The sequence below is a fragment of the Aquarana catesbeiana genome, linkage group LG11, assembly GCF_042186555.1.
Source record: "Aquarana catesbeiana isolate 2022-GZ linkage group LG11, ASM4218655v1, whole genome shotgun sequence".
Taxonomy (NCBI): Eukaryota; Metazoa; Chordata; class Amphibia; order Anura; family Ranidae; genus Aquarana; species Aquarana catesbeiana.
In genome coordinates this window covers 281858136-281876500 of record NC_133334.1, presented here as the reverse complement: position 1 = coordinate 281876500, position 18365 = coordinate 281858136, and the positions used below count along the sequence as shown (strand labels likewise).

General features: G+C 43.4%; 1 protein-coding gene across 1 annotated transcript in view; it reads right to left on the bottom strand.

Annotated features, from left to right (window-relative positions):
• Positions 1–18365, bottom strand: part of CPNE7 (copine 7) — a 142497-nt gene that overhangs the window by 76991 nt on the left and 47141 nt on the right. Inside the window, exon 3 of the mRNA XM_073603910.1 lies at positions 13477–13659. Within this exon, the coding sequence (XP_073460011.1) occupies positions 13477–13659 (183 nt within the window). The remainder of the gene's footprint in view (positions 1–13476; positions 13660–18365) is intronic.

Below are 18365 nucleotides of genomic sequence, written 5' to 3'. Positions count from 1 at the left end.
GGAAGTGCGCACATATGGGGCACTGTCTAATTTCAAGGTGAATTATGAAAAGTCAGAAGCGATGGGGGTGGAGCTGGATACTGCTCTTCAACACCAGATCGCTTCCCAATTTGCGTTTAAATGGGACAAATTCTCATGTTTGTTACATAGGAACAAAGATACCGAAGAAACAGTCGAGGGCCTTTGAACTTAACTTTGCCCCTATGATGCGTCAGTTTAAATTAGATTCTCTGCGATGGAATAGGGAGGTTTTTACATGGTTCGGAAGGATCAATATTATCAAAATGAATGTTATGCCAAGGTTGTTATACCGATTCCAGACACTACCCATAGAAATCCCCATGGGCTTTCTGAAAGATATTCGATCAGAGTTTATGAAGTTCATTTGGGCCGGAAAACCAGCGAGGTTGCGTATAAATATTCTATCGCTTCCAAAGGAGAAAGGGGGTGTGGGAGTCCCGGATCCAATTAAAAACTATGAGGCCTCGCATCTGGCACGGGTAGTGGATTGGTGTGTGCATCTAAAGAAACCATGGATCCATATGGAACAGGCAACTATTGAATTACCTTTGGAGGGGCTTGTCTGGCTTCCAGACAGGGACATTCCGCAATCTGCGAAGAGACACCCAATGGTGGTTGTGACCCTACGAACAGTTGAGAAGATCTTTAAAACCACCACTATCTCGCCAGATCCGACTCCCATGGTTCCAGTTCTGGGCACATCGACTTTTCAGCCGGGAATGACAGATCCCCGTTGTAGTATGGGTCTATATTCATATGTAACTTTAGTTGTTGAATTACAAAAAACTTAGTAATGGTTTTAAAGGTGATTACTTATGTATATATATATGAAAATGTATGTTTCTGATCTCACATATGGTCACTCACAGACATTGTCTCGGGAACATTATGGATAGTCTTTTGTTAGTACCAGATAAAAACAGCTTTTTCGTGCCTTCCATCTAGCCCTTAAAAGGTCAGACAATAGAGATGGCCAGTGGATTTCTTCTAAGGACATGAATGTGCCTACAGTTTGAACAGACCATCGCCTTCCAGAACTTTCAGTAGTTATGGGGTCCCCTGGAATTGAATATGCTATATTTATCCTGTATCGTATCACCTGTAATACATCTTTAATCGAAGCTATGTAAAACTTTTTATTACATTCTTTGTGTTGTGTGTTTTAATACTTGCATTTACTGACCACATATCTGAAAGGGTAAATATATGAATGAAACTATGAATAAATGTAACATAGAATTTAGCCCCTTGGCCCCGTTTTACACCAGTCCTAAGGCCCTGTTACGACGGGGCATTATTGGGCTTTTTCATCTTTCAAAAGAAGGGCGAGTGATGACAAATAAGAGAGATTGAAGGCAATTTCTCAGCAGACCTAGATTTCTATCGCCGGTTACAGCTGAGTACGTATGTTCGATCTCAGATAAGAATCCCTACTTTAATACTTGACCCCTCGACTTTTGAACAGATATGTAAGGGGGATCATTGAAACACTCACTGTCATATCTATATGCCCTGCTAATTGAAATAGAGGCCCCACATGAATTGCCTTTTCTGCAATGTTGGGAAGGAGATCTGGGGGTATCTTTCTCACAGGCACGAAAGGATAGGATCTTATTTTTCACTCACAAAGCCTCACTGGCGAGTAGATATCAAGAAGGAGGCTATAAAATCCTTACGAGGTGGTATAGAACACCGGCAGCATCAGATATTTCCTCAAGTATCGGATGTATGCTGGAGATGTCAGGGATCGGAAGGCACCATGATACATATTTTTTGGGAATGTCCAATGCTGAGGGAATTCTGGAAGGTGGTTGAGGAAACTGTTGAAACGATTACGGGTGAGTCTCTTGGAGAGAATCCGGCAGAATCCTTTCTCTTGCATGACACCCCATTGTCAAATGAAAAATATAAAAACTCACTGTATTGTGGAAAAGTAACTTATCCCCAATGAGATTACAGTGGATGGCAAGGGCTTCGGAAATTCAACAAATGGAAGATCTGACTATGACACTGAGGAGGAAAAATATTGGAGGATCTGGAATCCCTACTTTCAATATAGGGAACAGACTCTCCTATCTGAGTAATGTTGGTCAATCCTGAGATAGTTATTTGTAAACTAATAGTTAGAGACTGGGCAGTGAATATGGCTGAGATGGGGGGGAGGGGTGAGAGATGAGGGGGAGGAGGATTTAATGTTTTTTTTTTCTTTTTTTTTTTCTCTCTCCTTGTTTATCTCTCTGCCTATAGAGGCAAAACCAGGATTTGTTCTTGGAAAGGAAAAATAAATGGTGCTTATTTTGTTAAGAGATTGAGCATGTAACATGATAATTAATATCAATTAGGATTAAGACAAGAAGAAACAACATATATATAACTGTGGTGTTGTGCACTATGAATCCTTATTTGATATGATTGTATAATGTTTTGATATATGAAAAAAATAAAAAAATAAAGCATTTATAAAAAAAAAAAAAAAAAAAAAAAAAAAAAAGATAACTGGCTAATGCACTCGAAAGCAGTGATAATAGCCCGGCCACTCAAATGACCAAAGTCATATAATAAAAAAGCTCAAAAAGAGTAGATTGTCTACGACATATTGTAATTAACAAGTATCCAGTGGCCAAAACCAGGAGCCTGCTATAGTCCAATAGTCTTCAAGCTATTATAAACCATAATAATAGCAAACAGGGACATCCATGAGTTCCAAACGAGGTGAGTGTATCAGTGGAAGGAATGGTGCCCCATTCATGGCATCAGTGGGCAGAATAGTGCCCTATCAATGGTGTCAGTGGGTGGAATAGTACCCCATTGTTGTTTTCAGATGGAGGAATAGTGCCCCACTGTTGGTGTCAGATGGAGGAATAGTGCCCCTCTGTTGGTGTCAGATGGAGGAATAGTGCCCCATCGATGGTGTATGAGGAATAGTGCCCCATCGATGGTGTCAGATAGAGGAATATTGCCCCATCAGTGGTGTCAAATGGAGGAATAGTGCCCCATCAGTGGTGACAAATGGAGGAATAGTGCCCCATTGTTGGTGTCAGTGGGAGAATTATTCCCCCTCAGTGGTGTCAGATAGAGGAATAGTGCCCCATTGTTGGTGTCAGTGGGAGAATTATTCCCCCTCAGTGGTGTCAGATAGAGGAATAGTGCCCCAAGGGCTGGATAACTGCAAGCAAAGGGCCACATGTGGCTCCTGGGCCGCAGTTTAGAGACCACTGAGCTATCACCAATGGCGACCCTAGGGGGGGGCAGAGGGGGCCCTGACCCCCCAACATTATGCTGGGCCCCACCATGTGCCCCCCCCCCCCCAAAAAAAATATTTTTTTTTTTACAAAAAGGCAATTTCTTTTTGTTTGTATTCATATCGGATGTGCCGCATCTTACTCGGGCCACCGCTGGGGTAACACAGTCTCTATTGAGAGGGAGTACGTCCCCAGTCAGCTCCTGCGGGTGATTCCTCCCCCCTCCCTCTGCTCGCTGACACTGCATAATGCGAGCGCTCACACAACCACGGCCGCCCCGATCTGCTCCTTCCCCTGCATCCTCATTGGCAGGGAGAAGAGCGAGTTGCAGGAAGGACTCCACCAGGACTCTCAGTTACTGAAAAAACAGACTGATTTCTCCGTTCTTAGGACAGGAGAACCAGCCTGTAAATTCCAAGAAATGCCAGACCAGAGCAGTCAATAGCAGGGGCAGGACAGCAAGAGGAGGCTGGGGAACCCCACAGTGACAGAACACCAGGGCCCAGGGGCAAGACAACCTTTGCAACCCTGATAGTTCTCCCACTGCTTTGGATCCTTATATTTTCTTGGTATGCTGGTGACATATATCTCTTGTTTTCTGCCACCCTGGGGGGGGGGCCCAATACAGTAGGAAGGGAGCTCACTGCAGAACATGTGAAAGGGCCGTTGTGGGATCGTAGTAAAGGGGTAAAGGGCCCCAGGATAGATAAAATATATATAGATATATCTATATATCTATCTATCTATATATATAGATATATATATTTGCATTTTATATTGCCCCCCTATTTTTGTCCCTGTCCCCCCATGTGCCCCCCCCTAAATATGAAAGCTGGAGACGCCACTGGCTATCACATAGGCACTTGGCCAAGTCTGAACATGTAGGTTTTGGGAGACCCTTTTTTAGACTAGCGAGAATCCCAAAATGTAAGATCAATATTTCCCACCATAAACCATCAGCTCATATTGTCTGCCCACCTCCACCACTGCCCATAGACCCCCATGGAAGTGCTACCTGATCTGCTATAAACATGTTATAAATGGTATAATCCTATTCCTATTGGGATAAGAGTGTCTCTCTTTATTATCTCTTCCATTTCCATTTGGCAAATTAGTCCAATTAGTAGAGAAAACTGTTCTTTACAAAGTTTGTGTCCTGCACTCACCTCCTGCAAGGTCTTTGAGCTTTCTAGGAGTAGAATGGAGCTTCACCCGTAACATAAAGAAGTTTAGCAGCTCCAGAGTTCTTACTCAATGGAGCTGATTTACTAAAGGCTGTTCACTTTGCAAGGGAACTTGCCCAAGAGCTTAGTGACTGTGGTGAGGTTTCATCCGGAAAAGAATACCCTAATTACGTGCAAGTAAAATAAAAGAAAAATATTTTTGCCTGCATGTGATTGGATGATGGGAGTCAGTAGAACCTCACCTCATTTATTAAGCTCTGGGGCAAATTCCCTTGCAAAGTGCAACTTCCCTTGAACAGTCTATTTGCCTTTAGTAAATTAACCCTAATACCCGTTTAGAAGGGTCTAAGCTGGTCAGTCCCCACCAATCAGTGCTGGACAACCAATGGAAAAATTCTCCGTGAAATCAGACATAGAATTCTGGGAAGGTCACACCTTCACACCATTAATGCATATCAAAGAGAAACATTTTTTTCAATAATACACACACACATATATATATATATATATATATATATATATATATATACACATACATACACACAGTACCTTGAAAAAGTATTCATACCCCTTGACATTTTCCACATTTTGTCATGTTACAACCAAAAACGTAAATTTATTTTACTGAGATTTTATGTGATAGACCAACACAAAGTGTCACATAATTGTGAAGTGGAAGGAAAATGATAAATGATACAAATAAATATGTGAAAAGTGTGGGGGGGGGGCATTTGTATGGCGCCCCCTTTACTCTGATACCCCTAACTAAAATCTAGTGGAACCAATTGCCTTCAGAAGGCACCTAATTAGTAAATAGAGTCCACCTGTGTATCATTTAATCTCAGTATAAATACAACTGTTCTGTGAAGCCCTCAGAGGTTTGTTAGAGAACCTTAGTGAACAAACAGCATCATGAAGGCCAAGGAACACACCAGACAGGTCAGGGATAAAGTTGTGGACAAGTATAAAGCAGGGTTAGGTTATAATAAAATCTCCCAAGCTTTGAACATCTCACGGAGCTCTGTTCAATCCATCATCGGAAAATGGAAAGAGTATGGCACAACTGCAAACCTACCAAGACATGGCCGTCCACCTAAACTGACCGGCCGGGCAAGGAGAGCATTCATCAGAGAAGAGCCAAGAGGTCCATGGTAACTCTGGAGGAGCTGCAGAGATCCACAGCTCAGGTGGGAGAATCTGTCCACAGGACAACTATTAGTCGTGTTCTCCACAAATCTGCCCTTTATGGAAGAGTGACAAGAAGAAAGACATTGGAGAAAGAAAGTCATAAGAAGTCCTGTTTGTAGTTTGTGAGAAGCCATGTGGAGGACACAGCAAACATGTGGAAGAAGGTGATCTGGTCAGAGGAGACCAAAATTCAACTTTATGGCCTAAAAGCAAAACGTTATGTGTGGGGAAAACTAACACTGCACATCACCCTGAACACACCATCCCCACCGTGAAACATGGTGGTGGCAGCATCATGTGGTGGGGATGCTTTTCTTCAGCAGTGACAGGGAAGCTGGTCAGAGTTGATGGGAAGATGGATGGAGACAAATACAGGACAATCTTAGAAGAAAACCTGTTAGAGTCTACAAAAGACTTGAGACTGGGGCGGAGGTTCACCTTCCAGCAGGACAACGACCCGAAACATCCAGCCAGAGCTACAATGGAATGGTTTAGATCAAAGCATATTCATGTGTTAGAATGGCCCAGTCACAGTCCAGACCTAAATCACATTGAGAATCTGTGGCAAGACTTGAAAATTGCTGATCACAGACGCTCTCCATCCAATCTGACAGAACTTGAGATATTTTACAAAGAAGAATGGGCAGAAATGTCCTCTCTAGATGTGCAAAGCTGGTAGAGACATCCTCAAAAAGACTTGTAGAGAAAGGGGGTTCTACAAAGTATTGACTCCGGGGGGCGCCATACAAATGCCCCCCCCCCACACACACACACACACTTTTCACATATTTATTTGTATCATTTATCATTTTCCTTCCACTTCACAATTATGTGACACTTTGTGTTGGTCTATCACAGTGATGGTGAACCTCGGCACCCCAGATGTTTTGGAACTACATTTCCCATGATACTCATGTACTCTGCAGTGTAGATGAGCATCATGGGAAATGTAGTTCCAAAACATCTGGGGTGCCAAGGTTCACCATCACTGGTCTATCACATAAAATCCCAATAAAATACATTCACGTTTTTGGTTGTAACGTGACAAAATGTGGGAAATTTCAAGGGGTATGTAAACTTTTTCAAGGCACTGTATATAACAATATGGTTACTTACAATTATGCAAGTATATGTTACTTCTTATTACAAGTTCTTTAAAAAAAACTTGGGAACTGAATGAGTCCATTTCTGGTCACCTTGAAAAATCTTGGTTGCACAAAGGGAATGGGAATGCAGCATTGTCCACAAGACTTTACACTGTAAACCTGATTACCTCGCCAGAAACTATTTTCTGGTTTAGATCTACAGTCCCTATGTCAATGAATAGAAAACCTTCATATAGTCCTTAAAGATACATTGAGTTTGCTTGGCAGAATACTATACAGTAGATTTCAAGTGCTTTCTTTCATCCAGGCATTCCCAACAGCAACTACCTATGAGCATGTTTCTATGAAAAATCTCATACTTATAAAGGAAGAATATACATATTTTATACATATATTTCCTGCAAAAAGCATCCTCTAAGGCAGCCTTTTTCACCAAGGTACAGTGGAAGCCTAGAATTCCTCCAGAGATTGCTAGTTGTTCCTTGAGCAATCTATTTCTGCCTCTCAGATGAGTTCACACTGACACCATTGATCTTTTTAGTTATCTGTAAGAGGGGAGTCTTCCCACTGACCACCAATGTAAGGAACATTCTTCTCACTGATCACCAATGTAAGGAACATTCTTCTCACTGATCACCAATGTAAGGAACATTCTTCTCACTGATCACCAATGTAAGGAACATTCTTCTCACTGATCACCAATGTAAGGAACAATCTTCCCACTGATCACCAATGTAAGGAACATTCTTCTCACTGATCACCAATGTAAGGGACATTCTTCTCACTGATCACCAATGTAAGGAACATTCTTCTCACTGATCACCAATGTAAGGAACATTCTTCTCACTGATCACCAATGTAAGGAACATTCTTCTCACTGATCACCAATGTAAGGAACATTCTTCTCACTGATCACCAATGTAAGGAACATTCTTCTCACTGATCACCAATGTAAGGAACATTCTTCTCACTGATCACCAATGTAAGGGACATTCTTCTCACTGATCACCAATGTAAGGAACATTCTTCTCACTGATCACCAATGTAAGGAACATTCTTCCCACTGATCACCAATGTAAGGAACATTCTTCTCACTGATCACCAATGTAAGGAACATTCTTCTCACTGATCACCAATGTAAGGAACATTCTTCCCACTGATCACCAATGTAAGGAACATTCTTCTCACTGATCACCAATGTAAGGAACATTCTTCTCACTGATCACCAATGTAAGGGACATTCTTCTCACTGATCACCAATGTAAGGAACATTCTTCTCACTGATCACCAATGTAAGGAACATTCTTCCCACTGATCACCAATGTAAGGAACATTCTTCTCACTGATCACCAATGTAAGGGACATTCTTCTCACTGATCACCAATGTAAGGGACATTCTTCTCACTGATCACCAATGTAAGGGACATTCTTCTCACTGATCACCAATGTAAGGAACATTCTTCTCACTGATCACCAATGTAAGGGACATTCTTCTCACTGATCACCAATGTAAGGAACATTCTTCTCACTGATCACCAATGTAAGGGACATTCTTCCCACTGATCACCAATGTAAGGAACATTCTTTTCACTGATCACCAATGTAAGGAACATTCTTCCCACTGATCACCAATGTAAGGAACATTCTTCCCACTGATCACCAATGTAAGGAACATTCTTCCCACTGATCACCAATGTAAGGAACATTCTTCCCACTGATCACCAATGTAAGGAACATTCTTCTCACTGATCACCAATGTAAGGAACATTCTTCCCACTGATCACCAATGTAGGGGACATTCTTCTCACTGATCACCAATGTAAGGAACATTCTTCTCACTGATCACCAATGTAAGGAACATTCTTCCCACTGATCACCAATGTAAGGAACGTTCTTCCCACTGATCACCAATGTAAGGGACATTCTTCTCACTGATCACCAATGTAAGGAACGTTCTTCTCACTGATCACCAATGTAAGGAACATTCTTCCCACTGATCACCAATGTAAGGAACATTCTTCCCACTGATCACCAATGTAAGGAACATTCTTCTCACTGATCACCAATGTAAGGAAAGGAACATTCTTCTCACTGATCACCAATGTAAGGAACATTCTTCTCACTGATCACCAATGTAAGGAACATTCTTCCCACTGATCACCAATGTAAGGAACATTCTTCCCACTGATCACCAATGTAAGGAACGTTCTTCCCACTGATCACCAATGTAAGGGACATTCTTCTCACTGATCACCAATGTAAGGAACGTTCTTCTCACTGATCACCAATGTAAGGAACATTCTTCCCACTGATCACCAATGTAAGGAACATTCTTCTCACTGATCACCAATGTAAGGAACATTCTTCCCACTGATCACCAATGTAAGGAACATTCTTCCCACTGATCACCAATGTAAGGAACATTCTTCCCACTGATCACCAATGTAAGGAACATTCTTCTCACTGATCACCAATGTAAGGAAAGGAACATTCTTCCCACTGATCACCAATGTAAGGAACATTCTTCCCACTGATCACCAATGTAAGGAACATTCTTCTCACTGATCACCAATGTAAGGAACATTCTTCTCACTGATCACCAATGTAAGGAACATTCTTCTCACTGATCACCAATGTAAGGAACATTCTTCTCACTGATCACCAATGTAAGGAACATTCTTCCCACTGATCACCAATGTAAGGGACATTCTTCTCACTGATCACCAATGTAAGGAACATTCTTCCCACTGATCACCAATGTAAGGAACATTCTTCCCACTGATCACCAATGTAAGGAACATTCTTCCCACTGATCACCAATGTAAGGAACATTCTTCCCACTGATCACCAATGTAAGGAACATTCTTCTCACTGATCACCAATGTAAGGAACATTCTTCCCACTAACCATCATGCTAATGTACTGTGAGATGATGGTATCCTCCTAGTTAGGTTGCTCTGTAATTTTAGTTTTTGGCTCCTGCTGTAGCCAGAGGGGTAGTGATTGTTTAATTCTCAAGGCTGCACTGACTGGGAGTTTGATTGCTTCCCCCTGCTTCTAGAAGACGTTTCTAGAGTTAAGGGTGGGAGCATTTAAATGAGTAGCCTGAATATTGAGCAATGCCCAGCCAATCCCTGGGGAGGTTGGTGGTTTGGAGTCTCTTCCCCCCTTCCCCCCCCCCCCCCCCGAAAGGGAAGGATCAGTGAGGTGTCAGAAGAGGGGCTGCCTGCCTCTGGAGCCCCAAGAACTGGATGCTGAGCTACTTACAAGAGGCTGCACCTATGGACAGATCTTGTTCCAGGATTTTGTGAGTAGAGCGCCCTATTTGTTCTACTAACTGCTTTATGGTCCCCAGTTGTGAGCCTACAGACTGTTCCAGACTAATCGATCTGTTCTACAAGTTTCTACATGGTCCCCAGTCGTGAGCCTGAAGTCTGTTCCAGTCTTGCTGCTTCTGATCTACTAAATATCTCATATAAACTGTTCTGCGGATGTTGATAGAATGGTCCTTTCACAAGTTGTGTCTCAGCATTTTGGAGTATCCGACACCACCCTAGATGATCCCATGATCCCCCCCCCCCCCCCAAGTTCCTTTAAGCAACAAAGAGAGAAAAATACAAACCCCTAGACTGATCAATGATCTGGAGTGAATGAACGGTTGCAGTGTGCCTGGCTGCCTCTGCACTATGGTGGGGTACGGCTACTAAGTAATTATGAGCAAGGGTTTCCTGAGGCCAGAAGGTTCATTTAAAGTGGTTTCTAAAGGCTGAAGGTTTTTTACATTCGATGCCTGAATGCAAAAAAACCTTCAGTAAGCAGAGAACAATGCCACATCTTCACAACAAAAGGTATGCATGCACATTTTTTTAAGGTGGCAGGGGGTGCGTCACGGGAGTGGGGTAAAAAGTAGGATAGGGATGATGCCCAGCCTCGAGCTTCACTGTAAGCACGTTATTCCAACAACAAAAATGCACAAACGTTGCAGCAGGGACAACATTGAGATTCCACCCAAAACACACTGGCCAGCAGGGCGGCAGTCTGGAGCCTTTTATGGTCGTCAACTTTATGAATGGGGGGGCTTTGGTCGTGCAGTAATCTGGCCCACCATAAAGCACTGAGCACCATTTTTTCACTAAAGCTTTTAAGCATTTGGAATTTTTTGTACATTATATTGTCCTTGAATCAAACCTTTCCCTCCATAGCTACAGCTTTGAGTATGTGGGCACTAATCGGGAAGTGATGCATCAGTAAAGGTATTTGCACAATGGAAGAGCAGGTGAACTCTGTGCAGTCATTGTCAGACAAGAGCCACGGCTTATGGACTACAGAGATAATAAAAGACTGAGCTTGACGTAAATGAAGAGAGCGGAAATAAGTGGATGGGAATAGGACTGCGGTTTAAAAAACACTCATATTCATAAGAGCCGATGCACTCAGAAGATATCCGAGTGCTCAGAGGTGTGCCGGGGTATAACTGCTTGAAAAAAGTACATTGGCAACACAATACACATTTGTCATTTCCAAGAAAGCTGAAAGCACTTGTATTTATGGAACTTAGTATACACTTATCCAAGGGATATTATGAGCTACAGCAATGTAAATAGGCCTTTATGGACTTTTAATGTTTGCTGAGGGTTGAGGAGGTCTGTATAGGGAAAAGTATCTAGCTCCAGACTAAATGGCAATATCACATCACCAAAAGAAGGCACCTTTCTTAATGCCGGGGTATCCAAAGCCTAAACTTTTTTTATATATGTATTGCTTTTCAGGTTGGTTTCCCTACATACCCTGTTCCCATCACTTTTTATATCAGAAACAATCATCACCAGAGCAAATAAAGAGGGTGACAGCATTAAAAACCTGAGAGAGCTCATTCACTTTTGTTTTGGTCTCTGAAGAGCGAGTGGCGTTCAGAGAGCATTTGACAGGCATTAGGGAGGCATTGCCTCACCACCTGCTTTAACCCTCTGAACCCCAAACTAGAACACTGTAAAACCATGTGCATTGCACACGGTCTCGGGGCGCTCACGGGGAGTTGTTGGAGACTGTGGACATTGTATGGGAGTTGTTGGAGACTGGAGACATGGTATGGGAGTTGTTGGAAACTGGAGACATTTTATGGGAGTTGTTGGAGACTGGAGGCATGGTATGGGAGTTGTTGGAGACTGGAGACATTTTATGGGAGTTGTTGGAGACTGGAGACATGGTATGGGAGTTGTTGGAGACTGGAGGCATGGTATGGGAGTTATTGGAGACTGAAACATGATATGGGAGTTGTTGGAGACTGAAGACATGGTATTGGAGTTGTTGGAGACTGCAGACATGGTATGAGATTTGTTGGAGACTGGAAACATGGTATGGGAGTTGTTGGAGACTTTAGACGTGGTATGGGAGTTGTTGGAGATTGGAAACATGGTATGGGAGTTGTTGGAGACTTTAGACGTGGTATGGGAGTTGTTGGAGATTGGAGACATGGTATGGGAGTCGTTGGAGACGGCAGACATGGTGGGGACCATGAAGTGTACATGGTGGGAGTTGAGGGATCCAGCATGGGCAGTGTTCCAGCACAGAGCACCAACTGCCACTCTGCAAACTGCCCTGAACTCTGGTGGCCTTGTAGTATCCAGAACACTGGTTGCCACCATCAGCATGTGGATTAATGTCAAATCCAACACTAGCTCGGTAGCCGAAGGGGGTTAGATTTCTGGAGAATTAGGTGTGACCAACTGTCTTGCTGTTGCTGTTATCCAGCTATTTATACCAAATTCACCAATGCTAAATAAAAAACTCTATAGCTACTGCATACAATACAGTAGGTGTTCCAATAGTTTGCTTTTATCTTAAACATAAAAAAAAGTGCAATACCCACATTTCATCACTCATCAAAGTGCAGTTACAATGAGATTAAAATGCAATTACATTAAAATTAAAGTGCAATTATGTGACATAATTAGCATTATTTAAATTGCTTTTTTGAATGTCCTTTATAATAAAAAAAGTGCCTTATGCAAAATAACATCACTTCCTGTAGCTCCGCTCCGACGTACGTTTCGTCATAATGATGTCTTCCACCGAGCGCATACGGAAGTGGTGAGCAGGCATGTACTGGCCATTGGGACTACAGGGAGTTTCCCGGTGGGCCGATGGCTCAGTGGGCCGATTTCAGTGACAGTGGACCGCTGCCTCTCTCCAGTCCTCTGTCCCCCCCCCCGCAGTGCTCACCTCCTCTCCCTGGCTAGTTATGCAGCGCGCCTGAATACAGACATGATGCTCAGGAGTCAACACTTAGAAGCTCATCATACGATCTGGAAGGAGGGCGGCCTCACTTTCCTGCCTAATCTTGTTCCATTGGGGGGGGGGGGCGCCAAACTGATTCTTTGCCCCAGGTGAAATAATGTCTAGCTTCCCCACTGATACTGCCTATAAGAGAAATAATGTAGAACGGCTAATAGCTAGTGGGGGGGGGGGGGGGGCTTGGGTGGCAAGCCGGCATGGGAGAGACCTGTCAAAGTGGGCCAGTCTGGGTGAAGTCCAGGGCCAAATTTTTGTCCCAGTCCAGCCCTGGTGGTGAGATACACCTGGATAGATGTATATGGTAAAAGCATGCTGTTATTTCGCACCTCAGAACATCATAGGTGACATTCCTTTCAAAACCCATAACCTGGAGAGTTGCAGAGAATTTAGCATCACTTCAACTATCCACTATCATATCATGAATCATCTATGAGTTTTTACCTGTCCCAGAGTCATCTCCACACCACCCAGGAAGTCATCATCCCTTGATCCAATACTGCAATGTCCATGGATGTCGTACACCTCAAACCGCAGCTTCTGCACCTCCTCAAAGTAGTAATCCACAGTGAAGACCTTGGAGAAGACAGGATTCAGATTGCTTTTGATGACTTCTGTCCGGTCCACCTGTGACAGGGAAAAAACAGGTCAGGAGAGCAAGGATGGATATGTGTGCTGTCGCCTCAAAAAAAAAAAAGTAGGCTTTAGGGATCAAACAAGATATTTCAGCATAAATATATGTCCAATTTACTCCTATAGCTGCACCCTACCAATGCAATTTTCAGAACCCATCTCCCATGGCAATGGTACTCTGCTGTATTACTTAGTCACCCCTTCTCCCCCAGCCTGCTGACCGGACAATGAGGAAGCAACAGCCCATTGGTAGCATGAAGACAAGGCCTAGTCCCCCTCATAGCTGGGATAGCCACTTCGGTGGCTTATCTGGGTCTGTCTGGTTGTGGGTGGCCCAAGGACTAGTAGAACAATCACTTTTCTTCTTAACTCACTTTGAAACATATAATAGCCATAGATTCAAGTAAAGGTTCCAGGGGATAGCTCTACCTTCTCTCAGAACAACCTGGCACAGTCCATAGGATTTTACATAGTTCCCCCCGTACACTTAGAGAGACTTAGTGGTGCATGTGGCATCCAAAGTACTGCCCCCCCCCCCTCTATTCCTATAGACCAGACAAGCAGTGCAATTATTGAAACACTGGAGTTTATTTACTAAAACTGGAGAGTGCAAAATCTGGTGCAGCTCTGCAGAGAGACCAATCAGCTTCCAGGTTATATTGCCAAAGCTTAAAGCGGAGTTCCACCCAAATTTTGAACAATATCTGTATGTATTCTCCTCCTTGCCTAGATGCTGACATGCCATTTAAAAAAATTTAAATCGCCGTAATGACCTTTTATTTTTCTATTCTTCTTTGCACTTCCTGGTTCTCCTCCCGTGGGAGTAGGCGTGTTTCTAGCCTCTCCCAGACTCCTGGGAGCTAGTCTCAGACTTCCCAGGATGCCACTGAGCATGTGCAGGAACGAGCAGTGAATGCTGGGAGCACAGCATTCACCACATCCAGGAAATAAATGCTTGTGGGCTTCAAATGCCCACAATGAAGATGGAAACCGCCTGCAGTGAATAATATAAGTTATTCTTTCCGACAAAATCTGACACAGGCGGACATATTACACACAATATGTGAGTATGTAATGCTGAGAAGAAAAGTTTGTGAATGAACTCAAAAAAAAAAAAGGATAGATAGGTGGACCCCCGCTTTAATTGAATGAGATGAAGTTAGAAGCTGATTGGCTACCATGCACAGCTGCACCAGATTTTGAGTGCACCCCTCTACCTTTCCCACAAAGGGTCATGGGGTGCATGTCTATTGAATATTAAAAAGTGTATACTGCGCTGTGATTCCGCAACCCAGTAGCCTGTACGGCTGTAGACAAAAAAGCTAAGTATGTAAAGTATAATAAGTGCAGCGCTAAGGTTGGAAAAAAAAAAGGAAGGTGATAAAGTTATATGTAATATAAACATATAAGTGACATAATAGCATAGAATTATATGTGATACAAACATGTAAGTGACATAATAGCACAAACTCCAATCATAATAAATGTGAATAAATTATATAGTGTGCTAATGTAGTGACTGCACTACACCCAAAAGTCCACATTGAGCAGAATAATGAAATGCAGTCCAATTAGGTTTGTGATCCAATGCACATGGGAAGAATTCCTGACATTACTGGGAACCTTGAAGTGAGGAAATAGAACCAAACAGCACCACCGTGAAAGAGGGAGGAGGCTTACCGGATGGTATTGACTTGGCGGGGCGTATACCACCCGGTCAACCTTAAACGGTCATTGGATGTTAACTGAAGGCTTCAGGAGTATGAAGAAACGTGGAACATGTGATCGTAAGTTTCCACGTTTCTGGAAACTCCTGAAGCCTTTAGTTAACATCCAATGACCGTTTAAGGTTGACCGACTGACCGAGTTCCAGGACCTGCTGTCCCCCATTGGGTGGTTTGAACCCAACAAGCCTTGTTGACTTGGGTGGTATACGCCCCGCCAAGTCAATACCATCCGGTAAGCCTCCTCCCTCTTTCACGGTGGTGGTGTTTACTTCTATTTCCTCACTTCAGGGTTCCCAGTAATGTCAGGAATTCTTCCCATGTGCACTGGATCACAAACCTAATTGGGCCCTGCAGCCTGATCCCTTCCGCCTGTCCCCCCCCCGTGTCCTGTTACCCTCTTCCTGTCCTGTCTTGTTCCCAATCCCAGCCCAATCTGCTTGATCTGCCGTGTATGACCCTGGCTTGTTTACGATTACAATTACATCTTACTCCTGTATATACTTTTGGTTTGGGCAGTTATTTATTGTGTGTCACCGGGGTTGGTTGCTGGTTAACCACTGTTTGTCATATTGGAGGTCCGTTTACTTTTTTTATTTACTTTCCTTATAATAAATAATATATTTTTCACTGTTTGGTTCACTCTGTTGCAGGCCATACAGTTCTGGTCGCACCGGTTCCTGACATAATACCAAGGCCATCCCTGACCAGAAGGGGCTGCACAGAGGAACCATCGTGGTTCTGTTTTTTGCTAAAATGCATCCAGAGGAAGTTGTTTATTATTCTCTGCTGATGATAGAGGATGGTGAATACCGCCGCCAGATTATGGTTGCCACTTGATCCCTTTAAACCCGAACACAAATTACACAGGTTCTGTGGCTGATTAAGGTGGTAATTAAACTCACTTGGTGCCTTATCTGCAATTAATTAGCCTCAGAACCCGAGTAATTCAAAGGTGTTCGGGTTTAAAGGACTGAGGTGGCAACTCTACGCCAGATATTGAAGGAGTGGACCAGTGACCGGCTACTAGAGTGTATCCGCCTGGCTCATTCCCTGGTTGATCAGGGCCGTATGCTGTTTGGGTGATGTTCAGCCTCTGATTCAGGTGTGTGCGGAGCTAGCCTTGTCCAGTATTCCAAGAGGCGGTGATCATTTTTCTCCCCCCTTCAGTTTTGATCAGGTTGAGTCTTTGGTGTGGTTATTGGAGGGTGACTCGGTTTCTTTCTTTGAGCATTATTCCTCATGTTCTCAGCAGGTGTTATCAGAGTGTATTAAGGCAGTGCAGTCTCTGGTTAGACAGGCAGCGTGTAAGCCGAATTTTGTTCAACCTTTACTCCAGGCATGGTCAGATCTATTACACTCAGCCAGATTACAACAGCCCATTCCTGCTGCCAGAGACCTGCCTGCTCAGTGGTCTCTTTCTCCGTCACCCATGGCAACCACAGTCACAGCCCAATATACCCTGCTACCAACTAAATATCAGTATCCTGTTTCCACTTGCTGCACCTATCCTGCCTTTAACCCATCTGCCTCTTCTCTATTACCTGCAACAATCCCACAAAGATCCCCCTTATGCCCCGTACACATGAACGGAAATTCCGCCAGAAAAAGACCGTTGAGAGCTTCTGGTCGGAAATTCCGACCGTGTGTATGCTCCATCGAACTTTTGCTGGCGGAATTCCCGCCAGCAAAAGATTGAGAGCAGGTTCTCTATTTTTCGATTGGAAAAAGTTCCGTTCGGAAATTCCGATCGTCTGTACCAATTCCAACGCGCAAAATTCCTACGCATGCTCGGAGACAATTCGGTGCATGCTCGGAAGCATTGAACTTAATTTTCTCGCTTGTTGTAGTGTTGTACGTCACCGCGTTCTTGACGGTCGAAAGTTCAGAGAACTTTTGTGTGACCCGTGTGTATGGAAGCCAAGCTTGAGCGGAATTCCGTCGAAAAAACCATCCAAGATTTTTCCGATGGAAATTCCGCTCGTGTGCAAGGGGCATTAGTAAGTGCTCCCTCTTCTTTACCGCACGTCAGCCCTTCTCTTCAACCAGTTGCACCCCCTACTTACAGGCACCCACCCATCCATTAAACCAGGGGTCTTCAAACTAAGGCTCTCCAGCTGTTGCAGAAACTATACATCCCACAAGGCATTGAAGAACTCTGACATTCACAGACATGACTAGGCTTGATGGGAATTGTAGTTCTTGAACAACTGGAGGGTCATAGTTTGAAGACCCCTGCATTAAAGTATTAAAGGAAACCAATCAGCGCAACCACAATTCTGAATTAGACCAGTATAGATGCAAGCTGAACGCTGTAGGCAATTTTCACAATACCTCTATGACCAATATACAAAAAGAAAGAGTGTAGCGCAATCAAATATTGAGATACCATAAAATTCAATAAAATGTATATGAAATCAGAAATAGTCCCAAACTCTGATGGAATGTCAATAAGTTTATATATCCGGTGAAAAAAGAGCGCAACATATATAACATCAATGTGGCAAATGTGCTGGGTCCCACCGCCAAGGAGCAAACCGGTCGCTCGCCTCAACGTCATGACCCCTGAGTTAGGAAAGTCATGACAAGCATTCCCCCTCAGGGATAAATCTGAGATTGTAATGGAAACGCTGCTTCAAGTGTGAGGTTCTGTCATGTTTATATGAAATTAAAGAAGGCAACATAATAGTGCTCTCCATTTTCATATGTTTAATAGAAAATTACATTAAAAAACACTCACATTCGTAGGCACTGTCCTCAGTGCATGTAGAAAAATGTAAAATACACAGTGATCATACACCATACACTAAATAGCTGTCAGGGCTGGGCTCAGCCTTTCCTTCTCTGAGCTGGCCGCTCAGCTGTCGGCTAATTGCCAGCTCCTATCTATCCACAGTTACTCAGCTGTTGATGATATCCTGCTCGTCAGTACTGCCTATTTAAGCTGTACAGTCCAGAGGTTCTCTGCCTTTGTCT